This window comes from Poecilia reticulata, chromosome 11 (assembly GCF_904066995.2).
Source record: "Poecilia reticulata chromosome 11, P_reticulata-male-v2, whole genome shotgun sequence".
Classification (NCBI taxonomy): Eukaryota; Metazoa; Chordata; class Actinopteri; order Cyprinodontiformes; family Poeciliidae; genus Poecilia; species Poecilia reticulata.
This window is the reverse complement of record NC_088840.1, coordinates 15,723,187-15,743,282: the sequence shown is the minus strand read 5'-3', so window position 1 is coordinate 15,743,282 and position 20,096 is coordinate 15,723,187. Positions and strand designations below refer to the sequence as shown.

The window sequence follows — 20,096 nt, the reverse complement described above, 5'->3', positions numbered from 1 at the left end:
CAGCACAAATCTTGGTTGTAGACGAATCTTTATATCTATTCCCAGACTGATCAGAACATGGAGGATAAAGACGCTGCTAAAAATGTTATGGCTGATTAGAACATTTCCTTAGAGCTGTGATATCACTATATTAACGTTCCCCAGCTAAAGAATTTCAACCAAAGTGGCATAAAAGCAAAGGAGGCATTTTATGATAAAGTGGTCTGAATTCGATGACACGTCTGGTGCACCTCTGTCATCTCGGCTCATTTTAAAATCACTGTGTGTCACTTTCCAGCATCAGGGCATGCTAAATTGTCAGGGTTAGGGAAAAATTACAGGGCAGGGTGCAAAATGGTGCCTGGTAATAACACGCAGTGCGATATGACGTGTTATTCATATAACATTTCGGGAGTCCAGCCCAAAATGAATGAAAAAAGATTTAGATTTGAATGCGGTTTATCTTTTTTTTTTTTTTCCATGCCTGTGCATATGTACAGATGACGCTTTTTAGAAGCAGGAAATAAAGCTTGAACCAAATGAAGAGATGAAGGCAGAAGTCCACATGAAAATACAGATTAACTACACAGAAAATGCGTTTTATTAGAAAATAATCAGGTAACATATATTAAAGTCAAATAAGTAATTAAAATATAAGACGTAATACTACAAAATCTTTTGGTACAGATTTGAGCATTTTAACAAGTTTTATATACATATATATATTTATAGAGGGCAGGGCCTCAACTACATAAAGCCATCCAAGTGAGCTTTTAATTCAGAAAAGCTGAACCCATCCGAATCGCGATACACTGAATCCGATTTTTTCTGACGTCAGATTTCATTTCATCATGACAGTCAATTATTTTAATCTGTGAAAAAGGGAAAGTTATCTTTCAACAGGAAGGAACCAGCAGAACCAGACCGTCGTCTTCAGCAGCGATTCAGGAGGATCTGCTGCATAAACAACAAAAACACAATAGTGAAACATTTAAAATGTTAAGTTCATTTACCTTGTCCCAGTTTATTTGCATCTTTAGAGACAGCAAAAACTAAAACACAGTATTTGCTCATTTCAATCAAACATAACTTACCACAAAGTTTAAGAATATATTGTCAACTCTGGCAAGTTTTTTTTTTTTAAACATATGAAGTCAAACAAAATTATGTTTGCCATGTGAAGTTGTCAAAGTTAAGTGTGATTAAAAACATTTGAGTCTTGGGTTAAGAATTAATTTTTTTTTATTTGGTCATAAGGAAATTCTCAAAGTTCAAATTAAAACTCCTAATTTCTATTTACAGGACTCAAGCAACATAAAACTATAATAATATGACCAATATGACCAAAATAATCCTAACTGATTACTGAATGTTCTAAATTGCTGAACTGCAAAACTGAAACCTGTCTGTAATACAGCTTTATGTTTTAGCAAATAAGATTTCCATTGGGTGTTCCAATAAAAAACAGTAAAATTAATAAAAAGTCATCCTGAATAGAGCTTTATTGCAGTGCCATGTAAAGGACTCCCTGAAAAAGCGTTAGCTCCTGTGTTGTTTGCCACACTTTACTTTTTCCTGTCTAATTTTAGAAGCTATGATTGAAGCTTAATAGAAACAGAGTCAAGATAAAGTGAGATAGTGGTGGGAAAAAACACAATTGCTATGGTTTCAAGTACAGAAAACAGGTATGCATGTAAAAGGGTTTTTGTCATAATGACAAAAAAAATCTGCATATTTGGTCTTTGTGAATACTACATAAAGTATATATATATTCTTTTTCTTTTTTAACTAAAATCTTATCACATGTGGATAAAATACAAAAGAGCTGCAGCGCTCATGCTGTGAAACTTTTGTAAATGCCAAATAAATTCTCAACCAGCCTGGCTTCAGCTGATCATCAACTAGCCCTTATTACACCACACAAATGTAAAGAATTGATCCTTCAGAGTCGCTTTTGTGGGTTAACATTAAAATAATTTAACAAACCATAATATTGCTACAGTTTTGCGTCACTATATGCAAAAGTGTATGCGTTGGGGAAATAATCCCAATTTGGTAGAGTTTAATGAAGTATGAGAAATTATGACCACTTGCTCAACAAAAAGTAAAAATAATAAAAATCTCCTGCTGGTGATTAGTCAAAACCAGCTTTTCCTTGAGATGGATTGATGAGATCCTACAAACTTTATCAGTTTAAAATGGTGGTTTGTATGAAACGTTCCATCATATTTCATTTTTGTACCCAAAAATGCCCCATATGACGGGGCTAAAACCAAAAGAAGTACATCTTAGAAAAAAAAAAATAAAATAGAATGAAATTTCCTGCATCCATTCTGGTCACTCATTCCTGAAGTTTCTAAACATTAGTAGACGATTTCTTCTATTTGACTGAAGTGATGCTTGACAAACTCAAAGAGTTTGACATGGAGCAATGCCACTGAAGCCACAACGTTACCTGCCAGCAGCTGTAGCTCCTGTTGGTAGACGACAGGGGTGCTCGGATTAAACCGAGCTAAGTCCTGGATGTGGTGTCAGTGAGGGATGGGGTGACGCAGGGTTTTTACCGGGGCTCCAGGTATTGTCGTTTCTCTTGGAACAGAAGCGTCATTGATCAGGGTGATATCTGGCAGGAGGAAATGTCTCGTTAAAGGCAAATATTTCACGAGCTTTTCTGGCGTCCAACAAAAATTGTCTCGTAAAGACTTTCCACTCCGAGTCAGATCGAAGACAGAGTCATTCTGTTTCTGAGATCCGTCTTTTGTCGGAGAGATAATAGCTTTCCAAGATCAGACAGAGTAATGTTTGGGAGATGGAAGCAGCACAGCTGGATCGTAGCTCCATTTTGTTAAAACGTATTGATTATAGTCGAGTCAGGCCAATTCCTTCGACAATCAACTGAACTGTCCTGCATCCGTCCTTGTTTCTTTAAGACAACCTACAAAAAAAAAAAAAAAAGCAGAAGAAACGAGAGCCTCCAATAAAACTAACATTAATGGCGTTGGGATATGCAAAGTTATGCAAATTTTATGCACACTGTCAACCTACATTGTGGCCGTTCTTCACTCGTTTCAAAAGGTGCGGCTGCAATTAGATGACAGTTGATTGAAATCATGCGCGTTTTATGATCCAGTTACTTTTGTGCACTGACAGGGTGTTGTGCAATTCCCTGACAGTATATTTTCACTGCGCGCAGAGATTAACTGCTATTATTGACCCTGATGCAAACCAGCGGGTGATGCATTTCAGACAAACCACTCGTGATCCCGGGTGATTTGCATACGGTGTGTCATTTACCATATTCCCTTTTCCTACCTAATGATTTATGCTTTAATATAACCTGCAAAGCAATATGCGTGCCGTACCTTTACAGTGACTTAACAAGACTGAGCCGGGGAATCTGAAATGATAGTTTAAGGGCTGCAGGGAAAAAGAGAAGTCTTATCAGTTAAGACTTGCTTTGTATGTTGCCCCCCTCCCTTCCCGCTCTCCTTGGAAGGCAGAGGTGCAGTTGATGAATTCTTAAGCAGATCTTGCTGATAATTGTATTTCATAACTGTCATACAGAGAGGGACTGTCCGCTGAGAAGCTATTTGTGTCACCACATCCCTTTCCTCCCTCTGCCTCTCTCTTTCTCCGCAGCCTCTTCAATAAAGCTCAAATCACGACAGGGATTGTTAAATCTACCTCCGAGATTATTAAATCCAAATGGAGAATTTATGGGTGACACTTCATAACAATTAATCCCAGATGCTTGATTAATAAAGTTCGCTCAAACACCTCCCCCCGCCTCCCCCTTCGTTTCCCTTTCCTCGATCCACATTCTCTCCTTCATCGTCGCCCTCTCCGTCACTAAAGTTGTCCTGTTTGAGTGGGATGGAGGTGGAGGGGGAGGAGGAGGAGGGGAGCAGACGTACGGGTGGCAGGATGGTTGTCAGGGACGACATGGGTGTCATTCTTTTTGATTAATGGAGCATTGTGACCCTGCCTCTACCCCCTCCCCACACCCATCCTCTCTCTTCCTTTTCGGCATGCCCACTCACCTCTGCAAAGCCCCCAAGCCAACCCCTCCTCTACCTCAACACCAGGTAAAAATAGATGTGGGCCAACTTATGTGAACCGTTTGCATTTATGCACGGTATGATCTTATAGGAAGGAAAGATGGAAACAAAGAGAAGGGAACTAAACGGAGAATTAGAAAGAGGGCCGGAAAGATGGAAGACAGAAACGTCAGAGAAGAAGAGAAACAAAAAAAAAAAAGGAAAGTAGATCGAAGATGAGAAGAAACGGGCATGCTAAAGGAAAGAACCGGAATTCAGGAGAACGTCACCTAGCTAACCTTCACATCATGTTAAGTCAGCTGATATTAATTAGTTGAGTGAGTCTGAGCAATTAGGTCAGTAGTTTAAGAGTGTGTGTGCGCGTGTGTGCGCGTGTGGGGGTGCATGTGTGTGTGTGTGCATTTTTTCCACTTCTGTTTCTAGCAAGATTCCTGCGGTAAATGAGGATATATTTACAGCAGGCTCCACATTTATTGGTAACCCTGGTAAAGATGTGTTAAAAACCCTGGAAATAAATGTATCCTTCACTGCTGCAGCAAAACCTAACAATTTTTTTTTTTAAATATACCTTTACTTTGAGCACATATAAAACAGTTACTGATCTCAATAGAATAAATGCAACTGAAGTTTTACTTAATGTTTCACTGATTTGACAAAATCCAAACGATTCCTATGGGGAATAAATATAACCTGACTTAGACGCCCAATTTGTTTCAGCAACTCTTCAAAATGCAAAAAAGACTGCACGAGGTAATAGCTTCTTGAAACTAGCAGACATATATTGTGTTGCTATTATTTAGTACATTAAAAAAGTTCAAATGTAGGTCGTTGGAAGTTAACAGAGGCCCGTAACATTCCCCTACTCAAAGGAAAACAATGTTGACCATTTCTGTTTGTGCCACACAAGTCATTTGTGCAACCGTCATTTTGAACATATTTCCTATGTCCTATAGGACGTTATTATTACTTGCACCCTTACATCCATTTTAAACGATCGGACAAACCTTGTTTTAGGATTCCAATTCTTGATCTGTAATCTGGACACCACCAACGCAGACCCTACCACTGCTGTCGGTCAAAGTGAACGTCCCAACTGATGCACCACAATCAGCTGATCCAAAGTAAGTTGATATTAACATTGTACCAAGTGTCTGAGGAGGAGTTGTGACCTTTTTAAATTTTGCCTTAGTTTACAGTTTCACTAAATATTGTGAGCAAACAGCTGGCTAGAATCTGGGCTGTCACTTTCTAAGCTCTCAGGTGTACATCAGATGCTAACTTCAGTGTTGTGCTTTCCTAAAAGAGCTGTAGTCTGATTTAAAAAAAAAAACAAAAAAAAAACCAGGTAGCATAAAACAACTTTCTCAGGATGAGATCTATTATTTGTACTTTGTTGCCTCAGTGACAAAAGACCAAATATCATGTCGGCTTGTCAAATGTGAACATAGTGTGAATTTCTGCTTCGTTTTGCACTCTGTATGTAATGTTGTCTTCCACCATCTCTCCCTTTTCCATAAAGATAAATAAATCATCGAGAGCTCTTCGTACAACCTGTCAACAGAAACCACTGAAAATATCTCAGTTTTTGGAAAAGAAAGGACACGGTCAAGGTCAAGCTTTTCACCATTTAGTTATCCGTTCTTGGTACATTTAATAAAATGATTAGTTCACATCTTCATTACATTTTTTTTACTGCTATTGAGTGAAACAAAGGTTTAATGGACATGTAATTAATGGAGTTCAATCGCTATGTAAATACTCTCCAGATAAATTAATGAAAGATGACTTTATTATTAGAGAAGAACAGAGACATTTTAAAATCTGTTTGTACCTCTCACCCTTTTCCATATCGATGAAATCATATCGATATCGTCTTTGAATTGAATGCATTGTATGTTGAGAGTTGGATTTCTGCTGCACGGCTCTGCATTACTTATTAACTGGTCTAATCTAGATGGCAGACATTATGTTGAAGCAGAAAAACTCTGGAACAATTCTAAGATTTCAGCGTGCTGAAGTCCACACCCGTATTGTACAAGTCTGTGCAAATCTGTATTCGGATTCTGAACGAAAAGGTCTGGCGTCCTGATGTTAAGGAAGGTGAAAAGTTCGATTTTGCTCCTGCATTACAATATGAAATTAGTTTGAGTTTTTTTTCCTACAATTATCGGTAATTGTAGAGTAAATGACACTGTGCCTGATGACCAGAATACGCAGCACGTTCAGTGGTGAGCTTGTAAGAGTCGTCTCTCCCAGAGGAGTCTGGTCTTAAGAAGGCATCGCCTCATGTAGCTTTACCAATAATAAATGCACAAACATTACAAAGACGGGTCTCGCTTATTGCTTTTATCCCAATCCTGTGCAATTCAACATCTGTGCATTAAATGAAATGGTTAAAAATGTTGATGCATTCATCACAAAAACCTACTGTAAAGTACTGCCATGCATCCCGAGCTGTGATGCTTGTTTGTGGACAAGCAAGGTCTGCTGTGTGTTGGTGAAGATCCATTTAAAACAGCACGAGCGTAGGGAACCCCCTCAGACAAATCCTTGAACCAGTAAAGGCTTACAAAAGATCATATTTAACAATGATGGCTATATATTTTCCTTTTTGCAATTAAAGAGTCCCTCTGTGTAATTTAATGCTTCTTTTCAAGTGTCGGGTCCCCCGAGACTTGGCCTGTAGCTATGCCATCGCTCTTGGTGATTATCATTAATGAATGTCGGCGAGGACCATCCCTCAATGTGACTAGAGAGGAAACACAAGCCCTAATTAAAGGTTCCTATTCATAAATATACGCCTGGAACTGCACAGATCGAGCGGCGCCCAGGCACACAAGTCATGTTAATGTCAGGAAAGCACATTTTTTAAGAGCATTTTCTCCCCTAATGTGCGGCACACCAGCGGCTGTGACAGATTTCAGCAGTCGAAGCCCCAGCGAGGGGATCTGTGCAATTTGAGATTCGCAGATTTACATTTAAGTATAAAGCCCAAGATTAGGATGCTCTAATTTGACACACAAGAGGACTGATGACAAAAAAGAAAAGATTTGACTTTTAGCTGTAGTCTTACAGCTTTGCTGAGAATTACGATATATTTTAAGCATGTGATTCTCAGAGACTTTTGTGCGATTTCCAATGAGAAAGGTTTAACAGAGCTTCTGGAGATGAGGCATCGTGTAAGGTTTAGAAAATGAAAATGTTTAAAAGGTTTACAAGATGTCACTGGAAATGAAAATAATCCCAGTTGCTTGTGTTCCCTCATACATTTGAAATTGTCATAAACACAATTTGTTGCATTTTGATGTTTATCAAAAAAAAGGGATATTCTTATGTAGAAAAGATCATGGTAACATTGGGAATTATACTCTACTTGACAAAAAGAAACTCAACTCAAACTTGTTAGGAAATGGAAAAAATGGTGCTCGAAAAGATAAACATTTGGCTCCTTCTCTTTCATCCTTAATGGCAAAAAAAAACTGCTAATTGGAGTGCATGTGTCAGTGAAAACAAAAGCCAAGGGAGGAGGAGAGGGAAGCATGAGTGTGTATGTCAAAGAGGAAATGTGGAGATGTCATTTTGTTCAGCCCGGCAGGATTTTAAGCAAAGTTGTTCCAGGAAGCAGGAAATCTGTCTTGTAAAAGTTTGGGCTGTGGTGTGACACACTGGAAATCATGTTGCTGTTTTTTTGTATTATTTTACAATAAGACCTCCTGTCTTAACATTATTAATTAAGCTGTGATCCCTTTATAAATCAACACTAACCAGCTGTAACACCCACATGCTGTTATAAATGGTTAGCCACTGATGAAAACCAAACATTTCAACTGCATATTATTGATTAATTAAGGCTTTGGGGTTCAATTGTTACAGTGTTTTTAACAATGTATTACAATAAGACTCTTTAAGGAATGTATAAATAGCTAATACTATTATAACAATTAGTTAATCATTTTAATATGAACCCATGACACTATTCCAATCTTTTACTAATGTACTGAAACTACTCTTTACTGATCTATGAACTCTTTCCAGGGTTCAGACACTTCATTTTTTGTAAAATATTACAATTAGACTCTCCTTAAAATGATTCAAAAAAGTTATGATCCTGATTTTCAAGCTGCAAAGCCTTTATAAATCATCAATAAATATTTGCAAGGCAGCAAGGAGTCACTGAAACTAATCTATTCATCCATGCATCATCTTCAGCAAGATGGAGTCATGGGGTAACAGGAGGGAAACCCAAATATCCACAGTGATATTCCAGCTCATTCAGGCTAAGGTTGTTGTTACGCCTTTAAGTCATCATCAAACAACCTTCCAGTATTTCCTTAAGGAAAACTGAAAGTCCTTTCTTATTGCCATGAATGGCCGAGATTTTGCTTCTGTATCCACAGACGTTTCAGTCCGTCTGTCCACCAGGTATCCGAGTGCTGATTCTCTAAAGATAAACCTGAGCTCTTTATCACCGCTAGTGTCCACAAGCATTAAAACAGGCACCAATGATCTTCAGGCCAGAGTTCCTAGAGGTTGCATTGGAGGTTCTGAACATGGTACATTTTGATTTCATGTTCCCAACCCATCCACAAGAAGTGAGTTGAAGATATTCCAAACTTTTTTTGTTAATTTAATCCCCCATTTGTTTGGATTTACCAGATTTTTCCATCAGCCTCTCCTGCCATCTGTTTCAACTCACTATTAGTGTTGGATCCAGTAGTGTGTTGTACATCTTTTCCTCTCTCTCTCTTTACCTCAGGGTTCAAGACATGACAGAAGATTTCCTTACCTTGTTACAGACTTGTTCATTGACTTTTCCTCAAGTAGCTCAGTACCAGAAACACTTGTGAACAAACCTTGTTCTGGAACTAGGTGTTCATTATGGACAACTAGAAGTCCAATAGGAAAATACGGCTCAGATTTAGATAAGGGAAGCCATCGCTCCCTTTCACACCACTCTAAGTAACGCCGTCATACCCCACATGAGCAACGAAGTCCCCCAGGACCACCACAGAATCCCCACATCCCCACAATTACTACACCTTCCAAAGATGAAAAGAAACAGAGCAACCTAAATTGCTGTTTGGTGCAAAATCCCAGGAAATAGTCGAATGCAACAGAAAGCCACAAACAGGTGACCCTTTCAATCACTGGGGCAAACTTTAACACAAAAGCACTCAGTTGGATATTTGTGAGTATCCCCATACCTGCCTCTCTACAGAGCAATTTCACTGCTAGTTTCTTATTCATTTATTAGGACAAGCTATTTTTTCTGCATCATCTAAAGGTATGGCTAAACAAACTGAAGTTTCTTTTTCTGTGTCTTCGTCTCTAGGAGGTTTGAATCTTTTAATAAACTTGTATCTGTCACTACAGTGCTGCACTTATTCACATCCTTTCATCTAAACTGGCAGTCAAAAAAAAAAGCTTGGTTAAAAAAGAAAAAAAAAACTTTTGTGGGGAGGATTACAAACCTTTAATTGCATTGTCAAAACCCCACAGAGACGCATCGTCCCAAGTCACATTTAACAAGTAAATCTCTAGAAAATATAAAAAAAAAACCTTCTTTTCTTTCTCTTGGTCTCCATACTCGCAGTATATGGCACTTTAATTACGCAGCCTTATCTCGTAGATGTGGAGATAGAGCTCATGTCAAAGTTAGAGCCTATTCTTTATTAATTTCTTAGTGTATATTCCTATATTCAGCCTGTCAATGGATAAAATCTGATAGGACCCATCACTGATTCAAGATCACTCAAGATTAGAAAGAGAGGTATTCTCATAGGATGCAAAAGGAGCTGTTATGGTATTTAAAGTTTCTTATGAGGGGTTTTTGATTGTGTTTAACCTCTCGAGTTTCTTTGAAAGGAAATCTGTGGTGCGGTATTTGATGATGCATGTGAGAATAGCCGAGAGGATTCCAAATCAGAGAGTTAGTGCAGCAAAATGCTTGGGTGATTAGCCACAGGCTAACATGTCTGACTACGGATAAATTAGTCAACAACATTAAGAGGAAGGCATTAAATAGTTTCTTTCTGTTTGATGTTATTTCAATGTAATTTCCTGTAACTCATCCAAAAATACGTATATTTTTTAGCTCATAACATGACAGATTTGTTTGCAAAATGTGTTTCCTTAAACCACCGAAAAAGGTTTTTGACTCATTAGCTGTTGTCAAACACAAATTAAATCAGCCGCAGTGTTTCACTGTGTTGTGTTTGAACGAAGAAAAAAAAAGGGAGGGATCGTTAAAGCACGATAGTGTGGAGCATTTGATGAAAACTACAGGATAGAGGAATGCAAAATAGTTGCAAAGATGATGAAAAGGTAGCAAAGATAAAGAAACAGAAGAGGGAGAAGTTTGAAGCATTTCTTTTTGTCTGTGTTTGAATTTGTGTTTTTCGGCGTCAGAAGCAACGCACAATGGCAAGTGTGAGGAATCAAAAAAAAGAAATGTGAATGCACAACATCAAGGCACAAACACGTTGGCTTTATTCTTTCACTTTAAATGCTCGTTAGGCTTTACAAAGATTTTTTTTTTTTCGTGCTGAACAAAAAGGAAGAAACCAAATTCAAGACAAAATCCTAAAAAAAAAAAACCAGCTCCACACTTGTCAAAAGAACAATTTGTGATTTTTATGTATTTATCTTTTAATCACAGGTTTGCTCTAATTACATATTAGAGTGAGAAGGAGCGTAGAAATGTGACAGTATCCACTCTTTCTTTTCTCACCTGATTCGACATCCTGCATGCAGGACTTCTCTGCAGTGTCTTCTCCTTTGCATGAATGTGTCAGAGCTGCGGAGACGGAGGACAGGAACAAAACAGGTTCCGCTTTAATGTATGTGGATATATACATGACGAGGACACGCATGTTCTTGCCCGCTCTAAGGGGACGGGTGGCGGGGGGTGGGGGGGCAGCGGTGCAGGAAACGGGGGGGCTCCGTGTCAACATGCTGTCACCGTGCCACCGTGGTTACATTGGGGGTTCTTCATGTGTAAAAGCAGAGGGTGACGGGAAACAACCGGAACGACTGTTCACGGATTGTGTTTGGCTTTTGTGTTGGTCAATATGTGGACACGGACGGGTGAATTTAAAGGTGGTGTGTGTTTCACACACGAGTCGCACTCAACATGCTAAATGTTTCGTTGTGGAGCGTGTGAGTGGGTTTCTGATGCAGAGGACTGTGAAAGTAAAAGCTTCATGGACAGAAAAAGTGTGAATTTAATTGCAGCACACAGTTATTGCCTTAAAGGTTACAGTTTGAATAATTAGTTTTAAACTTTTTAAATCATTTGCGATTTATCCTGTTGTTGATACTGGCAAGTTTAGTCCAGGAGGCAAATCAACAGACATCTGCCTTGTATGTTCTCCTGTCTTTTCCATTTTGAAGACAGTCTAGTGTCTTTATATTTGACATTTTTAATCTCCTAGAACTTAACAAATCAATCACTAATTAAGTGTTTGAAAACACTCTGATCAACTTTTTTTTTAAATTATGTTCAAATTAAAAACATGGCTTAGTTAAACTTATTTTGAAAGGAAAGTTAGTGCTAAAAATAATTGTGGATTTTGAGTTTTTGCATAAACATTTTTTTTTTGTCAATGTGAAATGTATCTCCCGTTGATTCAATGTACTTAATTAAAAGTAGGATTATTCCAAAATTTCCAGTGTGGATTTATGCTGCTGCAGTAAAAGCTGCGTTTATTTTAAGGCTTTGTATGCATTTTCACCAGGATGTCAATTAATGCAGGGCCTGCACTGCAAATACAAAGTGCATTACAGCAAACTGCACACACATAAAGAACTTCAGAGAACCTTTCTATTAAGAATACATCCTAACAACAAATTAGTGGTAAATAGCAATGACCCGAGAATCAAACTCCACTTCCCCACCACACACACACACACACACACACACACACACACACACACACCCACACACCCCCACACACACCCACCCCCCCACACACACACACACACACACCCACACACACCCACACACCCCCACACCACCCCCCCCCCCCACACACACACACACACACACAACCAACTAACTGGCCTCAGATCATGTTTAACACAGTTTGTTCTTTCTGCTCCGTATAAACTTGTACTGTGAGGGTGATCAAATGTCATTTGCAAATTGTAATTCCCGTTACTATTTAATAGAATTTGCAGAGAAAACAAGTTTGCAAATTAACATTGCAAGATGAAATATTAGCTGTGCAGATGTCCTTTATTACACGCATAAAACGAATGCTCTTTTACTTTACGCAGTAATCCCTGTTACTGGAAGAGCAGCAGAGCTCAGTGTCCTGACTTTAAATTAGAAAACGTGTGATCCAAGATCCGATTAAACACGAAGCGCTGCTTTTCAGGAAAACGCGCGCTTGGCTAAATCCCGAACATGATCTGATCCACCGCAGTTCCTTCTGCGCACTTTTGATGGAAACGTCGGTGACGTAGGTCGGCTTCATCAATCAGCGCGCAGGCCCCTTTGACAGACACATGTTGGGGCGGTACCCTGCCGTTTCTTTTCCCTTCCACATCACAAGCTGCGTTGGTTATCTTCTTGTGCGCGCCGCGATCCGGTTACGCGGACGGACAGCGGCCAGCAAAAAAAAATTTAAAATAAAAATACATAAATCTGCCGATGGGGAATAAAAACAAACTCACCAGAATTAGAACTGGAGAAAGTTTTGACTCCGTTTCTGTAAGATTGGAATCCGTGAAGCTGGAGGAATGAAAAAAATTATAATAATTAAAAAAAAGAAAGTCCGACGCGTGATGCGCACAGCGCTAGATTTCATGCCATCCAAGTGATTATTTAAAGAGAAAATAATCTGATCTCCCCTCTACTTTTTTTTCTCCCTCTTAACCACCGTCACGTCGCCTCATTTGAAACAACATATTAAGGCTCAAGTTGGGGGCTCTTTATAAACACTTTATGGTAGATAATAGTTTGGACGGAGAGGAGGCTATTAATGGAGTCTCCAGTGGCTCCAGAGCCCCTCCCCTTCACCAGAAGCCTCGCTAAAAAGGTGTAACGAATCGATCTGCAGCCTCCTTTGTCCCAGTAAAGAGGTCACTGAAAATATACACAATGTTTTCTTTTTCTTTTTTTTTTCTTCTTTTTTTTTAACTGTGATGCAGAGCAGCTCTGAAGGAACTCTTGAAACTTGTGCGCAAAAGAGAAAAATAGTGTTTTGGGAATTTTTTAGGAAATGCTTTAAAAAGCTTTATGTAGGAAAAGCAAGCATGTGTGTCAGATCTGTGATCTCATTAATCATCCAGATCTATTAGTTAAAAAAAAGAACAATTGCTAGCAACAAATAATGGGTTAAATTAGGTTTTACACTGTAAAACGTGTTTCTTTGAGATTATTAAATTCTAGTCAATAAAATTATTCCAAATCAAATCAAGCAGATAGGTTTTAAAACTCCTTGGTAATGAGTGAAATCTTAAGACACAGTTTACATTTTACTTAGAAATTTGTATAATTTACAGCAAAAAAAAAAAAGTTAGGTTTATATATGAGTTGAATTATAAATCGGCATCAACTTCGTGAAAAGCAGTGGCTGGTAATGAAACTTGTTCGGAAAGCTGCTTTGTTTGAGGGAGAATTTAAGTTTGTGTCCTATACTTTAACTAGATTATGGTGACCGTGGAAAAGAGCCACCCGCTTTTAACCAGAGGGATCTTCCAGCAGAACCAGGATCAGCATGAACGACTACAGGCTGACAAGACAAGAAGCAATCCAGAAAAATCTGAGGTGCTGAAACGGAAGTACATTCTTTTAGACGAGGAGAATACACAGAGATAATTGCAGTAGTAGTGAGGAACTTTTAAAAAGTGGTTGGCATGTAACTATTCTTAATTATTTTTCCTATTAAGTAAGAATATAACTATAAGTTATACAGCAACCAGTTAGCTGGTAAACTTATACGTAATTTCTGTTTCAAAATTGACAAAAATATAAGCAAATAAAATGTATATACCAATATCATTGGATAAATAATTTCATTTGATTTATCAGAGTAGTAAATTTTTAGTCGTAGCAGATGAGTCAAATGTCAGCTGATGTATTTGAGATAAAAACAGGAGACAATAAAACTTGAGTGTACCTCAACTTTAGGGGGAGGAGGAACAGAGATGTTACAAAATGCATTGAACAACAATAGCTACTAGAAATGAGACGCCATTACAATTCAAATGATCGTAGATTAAGAATCCTAATTCTAGAATAGTAGAATTAAACATAAAAAACCTATTTATGATTCAGACAACTGGTGTGAAAGTAATTTGATCGCAACAGAAAACCTAAAACAAGTCAACGTGTTTGTACATATATGCATGTAGGCTACAGTGAACTTAATAGGTTATGAATGAATCACATTACTCTCATAATAAAAGGAAAAATGATACTCAAATCCTCATAAAACAGGAGCATAAACTGACAGCGAAACAAACTTTTTTTTTTTCGGGCTGTTTTTGTTTTTCACTCATTCTTTTGTCTGAGCGCGGGTTCCAAAGGTGCGTCCTCCTTCTACGCGCACGTCAGGGACGCACCTCACCTCAACCCCTGCTTAGGAAAAAGGAGAGCCATCCCTCCTTACAATAATTAGAGTTGCAGATTGACAGGTGGGCTCTGACTGTCAGGGTGACGCTTGTCGGAGGGGTGGAGTAAAAGAAGGAGAAGGGGCCCGGAAAGGCAGCTGGATGTGTCTTGTCTGTCAGTAGCAGCCGTCTGAAGGCGATGTGCGCACATTTTTTCCCCCCCTTTCTGCGTGCGGGAGACTATCCAGGGGGTTCGGGGGGGGGGGGGGGGGACGACGACGCTCCTTGTTGTTACTTTTCAGTCGAAGTGCGTTAGATGTAATAAAACAACAGGAAGCAACAAGAAGAGCAGGCCTGCTTCTTTCCCGATGAGTTTCTGAGAAATTCCAAGTGTCCGTGTTTTGACAATCGGACGGTGTTATGTGAGTATTTCATTATCCAGGTGGGGGCGGGAGTGAGGAGAGGGGAGGAAAGCTAGCGAGAGAGAGGGTGGGGGGGATGCAGGAAGGGGGGGGCGGGGGGAGAGAGGGGGTCTCGGCACTCTCAACACTCGCGTTTGACTGACTGACATATACACCCCTGTCCGCTTTAAGCGTGTCACTCTTTTTTTCCCCCCCGTCACTGATCTCCTTTCCCGATTTTCGTCTTCGCAGCGGAGCTTTGGAGCGCGCGCGCGCGAGGAGCTGCGGCTGGAACCTGGCCGGGACCGGAGAGACACGAGACACGAGACGCCACGCCGCGACGCGCCGCGCCGCGCCGCGCCAGACCCGCACTCCGGACTCCTCTCCACCGACAAGGCGGCGCGATGTGTTCCGTCATCGGAGCAGCACGGTAGTCCGAGTCCGGCGACGGGAGCGCGTTTATTCGGATGGAAACGCGGCTGATCTGAGATCTGCACCGAGCTCTTTCCAACCACATCTCAGCCCTTCCTGGAGTTTTTTTTTTTCTTTTTTCTTTTTTTTCTTCTTTTCTTTTCCTGATCGGACGAAGTTAACGTTTCCTACTCAAAATCGTCTGTATACATAAAACAAAAGGGGGGAAAAGACGTAAAGAAACTCTTCACCCTACGAGGGGATCTACACTTTTAAAATAAATCCACCTTCGTTCGCTTCCAGCTTTGTCCGCTGTTTTGATCTCTGCATGAACAGTCAAGCGGAAAATCCCGCAGCAGCATGCCGAGGAGAAAGCAGCAAGCACCGCGGCGGTCAGCAGGTAAGCCCCCAGCTCTGCAAACACACACACACACACACACACGCACCCCCACGCACACACACCCTGAAATCTGCACGGATAGTTTTCTTCACGGCAGCTTATACAAAAACTTCTACATCAGTTTTCTACAATGAACTTTCTAACTCAGAACCTCCCAATTCATGCAGTGAACTTTTCTAGTTTAAGTTCTACAAAAATGAAAAAAAAAAAAAATATATATATATATATATATATATATATTTCTACATGTTTCTTTTTACCCCAGCGTTGTTTGATGTGAAAAGAAAAGAATGAAAAGTTGCATATTTCCAGCTTGTGTTCCGCTCTGGGATTGCCATCCTTGATTTGATGCTTGATTGATCGCCTGTCATGCAACTTGCCTTTGATCTATTCATTCCTGATAAACATCAGTAAATCATTCACCACGCGGAGACACGCATGCGTTAGACTCTCTGTGGATTAAAGGGGTGGGGGGGGGGAGGCGTTTTGTGTGTGAGGAGGGGGTAACTTTTTAACCTTCCCACGGAGGAAAAAAAAAAAAAAAAGAAAGAAAGACAAATTGGGAAAAAAAAAAAAAGTTCTCATGTGGCATAAACAGTTGACGATTAAACATCCATAGGGGAGGTGGAGATGGGAGGGAGGGAGGAGGGGGTGAGGGGGTGAGGGTGCTGGGGCGTAGCGAGATCACAGGGAGATGATCCTCAGACGCTGCAGGGTCACAACAATGTCTTCAACTGACCTCTAGAAGACGAAAAAAAAGAGATTGCGAAAAAAAAAGTCCATTTCATGTCCAGCTTAGTGTAGGAAACTTATACATCAAATTCCAGAGTAACAGCATGTGAAATTCTTCAAGTTTGAGTTGAAAATGTTCCAGACAAAAGGGGAAATCACGCTGATTAGCTCAGTTTATTTATTTATTTTTTTTAAATTCTACTTACATGACGTGATTTCATACTAAGCTAATGGCTACACAGTTACAAATGTCTGCTTTCAGTATGTCGCGAGACGACCCCCCTCCTCTTCCCCGACAGATGCGAGCGCGTGATTGACTGACACGCGTTTCCACAACGACCAGAGAGAGCGCGGCGCTTTGAAGTTTCACGCCGTAATGACCAAAGCCGAATAAAACAGCTGCAGAATGTTAAGCAGCTATAGGCGGTGGAAATGTGAGGTTAAGCAGACTTAATCAAGGTTGTGACGGAGCAGACTTTGAACTCTGCGTGGCTGTAGTCTCTAATTGACGCAAAGCTTTTGGGGATAGATGGATGGATGGATGGATGGATGGATGGATGGATGGATGGATGGATGGATGGATGGATGGATGGATGGATGGAGAGGAAGAACAAGGAGGGGAAATGAGTTGTGTTTATGTTTCCTGTATATTTTCCAGCCTCCTTCATCTGAGGTGGCCTCATTTTGGGTTTAGTTTTTTTATATTGTGATCGTATTTTTTTTTCTTGCCCTGGATCCACATTTTGGACAATCCCAAAAAGTTCAGGGCTAAAAGTTAACATTTTACAACGCATTAGCTCAGCTTTGTCACGAATACTGAATGTTGCATATGCACCTCAGCAAGCGAGAGAGCTTCTCAATAGGCCTTTGTATGCCATTTCAAATGGGCTCTGTTTCATCAGTCACAGTGATGATTTTTTTTTTTTTTTTTTTTTTTAGACCCGTAATGGCGCTGCACCCTATCTGCTTTATGACCAGTGACAATACATCAGTGTTCTCTCATTTGGAACCGCATTACTGCATCTGTTAGTTTTGGCGGATGGATGCAGAGCCCTGCAATCTGAGCTGCAGTGACTTTTTTTTTTTTGTTCTATTGCTGCAGTCATTTGTTGTCATTTCCAGGAGGTTTTGTCTCTCTCTCTCTCTTTTTTTTGTTGTTGTTGTTGTGTACTAGGGTCGATTAGTGACATAAACGGTGCAATAATAATCTGTAACATGACACAACTAGAGATCACAAGCTTGACGTTAAAATCAAATCTGGGTTTCCTATCATCCAGTCAACTTAGTTATAAAACGATTTTAAGGGTAAAATGACATTAACATTTCACCAATTCAGTACCTGTTTACACTGATATTACTCTGCCTCCTGCAGAGTAGATTAGTCTCCTAAATGCTTCTTTATGCTGTGATCTCATGTGTTTTTCTCTTTCGGCGTTTAAAGTTGCATCATTGACTCAGGGAAAAAATACATATACATCCAGCAGACTTTAAAAACTTTCCCCGAGTCTCGTTGAATGGAAACTGGATCTTGCAGTTCCGTGTTTACATATGCGTTACAGCAGGTTTGATCAGTAATTACAGAAGTTTAATTAGCAGATGGAAGAACACACACATACACACACACACATAAAAGCCGTAACTGGGGACTGAGGTCGCTGTTAGAAAATGAAAACCACCGCACGTCTTACTTGCGCTCCTAGTTTGCCAACTGCAGTATCTTAAATCAAACCCTGACACTCGGAGTAATGAATCTGTCAACTAATCATTCAACACATCACTGTGATTACAGCGTGGCACCATGTCGAGTGTGTTCCATGAGAGTTAAAAAATGGTTTAGCATTTAACAAAGAAAAAAAAAAAAGTTCTTCTGCTGAACGTTTAGCTGTTCTGTCTGAGGACAAGTCCAGCCACAGTAAAATGGTCGGAGCACATAGAGAGTTCTCTCTTCCTTTGGATAGATCAGCTGCTCTGGTAGGTATGGACTGAAGTGAGATTCAATTCAATTTTTGCTGATACCAAACAAAAAATCTTTTATCACATGATCTAATTGCTCTTATTTAAAAACAGAAAAGCAGTAATTAATCCTGCTGCTGAAATAAAATGGACTGTACAAAACTATAGCTAATCCTTAACTTTTTTTTGTTGTTGTTATTATTCGGTGCATACTTAATTAAATTCAGCTTTGCAAAAAAAAAAAAAAACGAAAAAACATTTTTGCTATTCTCTTTTTATAGTAGCACAAGCTGATATTGGCAGGTTACTCAGACTGTCTTGGTTTCTTAGAGTGAAAGATGGTGATACTTTAGTTTCTAAGGTAAGGGAGGAGAAAAAGTGTAGCAGCCTTCTTTCAGCACGGGTAATTTTATCAGTTTTGTAAACAGTATTTCCTGATAGGGAAAATCCTAATAACAACACTCTTCAGAGCTGAAGTTGTCACTGACGGAAGAAACCTCCGTTATTTCCAGTATCAGCGTGTTGTTAAAAGTAAAGTCAGAGGAAGTGTGGAAGACGAAAGACGCTATATAGAAATGGAAAACAAATGTATACAAACAGCGTGAAGGAAAGTTTGGGCAGGTTTGAAACCGTAACTGCTTGAAGCGTTGCTGGTGTTCATCCCGAGCCTTGGTGGTAGTTCATCAGTGAGGACAAACTTTACCTTGCTCATTATCGTGACACTGATGTTCAGTCGCCGGCCAGGTTTGACTGATCGCAATTTAACACACAACGCTAATAATTATCAATCTTTGCTAGATTTTAAACAACGTTCCACCAAATCTCTTTAAACTCGCCGCAGCTGCATCCCTCTCCTTGTGCTCTGCCTCCAACGCCACTTCCAAAAAGCAGTCTCTTAATTACGACTCGCGGGGTGGGGCCTCCCTTTATCCTGACGGCATCATTAGCCCAGGTCCCTAATTATCCAGGTAGCTGGCAGATCAGTGACGGGTCCGCAGATTACTGCTGACAAATTCAGCTCGGTGTCAAGTCTGCAAGCTGCCTTGATGAAATCAACTCTGCATCGTTTCTGCAGCTTTTTTTTTTTCTTCCTCCTCCTGTGTACACTCAACAGCAGAAGTTGCTTACTGTGTCATTTGACATTTTGTATGTCTGCTTTAGCAGAGGTGCTTCTTAACAGTTTTGCAGCAGATGCGATGCGGCTCTAATTCCTACTCCTATTCTTTTGTGTTATAGAGAAAAGAGTAAAGTTATTCACAGAGCTGCATAAAATACATTTTAACGTTGATATTTACTATGGTGTTGACTGGGTAGGCTGTTAGCTCATGGCACCTGTCGAGGAAGAATCAAGCACAAAACTCGGGGTTGTTTTTTTTTTTTTTTTATCGGGATTGCTTCTGATAAAGAATTTAATGACATTTGTCAGGCTGAGAAGCAGCAGCTGTGAGACGAGAAAACGCTATTTGAACTTAAGTCTGTGGACAACTGAGCATGTTTGCGTGTGTGTGTGTGTGTGCCTGTGTAATTTTCAGATTCACTGATACGGCAGAGTACGTAAAGTGGCATTAACAGGTGACATTGACTGAAGGAGTCAGTGGATGTATT

At 39.8% G+C, this 20,096-nt stretch overlaps 1 protein-coding gene and 1 long non-coding RNA gene across 3 annotated transcripts in view; one reads left to right on the top strand and one right to left on the bottom strand.

Annotated features, from left to right (window-relative positions):
* Positions 1–557: 557 nt before the first annotated feature.
* LOC103472463 (uncharacterized) lies at positions 558–13,520 on the bottom strand. 2 transcript variants are annotated; one of them, XR_534865.3, is made up of 4 exons: positions 12,714–13,520; positions 10,768–10,833; positions 2,435–2,914; positions 558–936 (listed from the first exon to the last, which is right to left on the bottom strand). It is a non-coding gene; the product is annotated as an uncharacterized LOC103472463 (long non-coding RNA). The 2 variants fall into 2 exon arrangements; XR_534864.3 differs by having other exon boundaries at positions 2,435–2,602; positions 12,714–13,515.
* A 1,328-nt stretch (positions 13,521–14,848) lies between these two features.
* LOC108165620 (teashirt homolog 1-like) overlaps positions 14,849–20,096 on the top strand; it is a 37,084-nt gene continuing 31,836 nt past the window's right edge. Inside the window, exons 1-2 of the mRNA XM_081612773.1 lie at positions 14,849–15,016; positions 15,248–15,806. Of these exons, the coding sequence (XP_081468899.1) occupies positions 15,767–15,806 (40 nt within the window). The 5' untranslated portion in view covers positions 14,849–15,016; positions 15,248–15,766. The remainder of the gene's footprint in view (positions 15,017–15,247; positions 15,807–20,096) is intronic.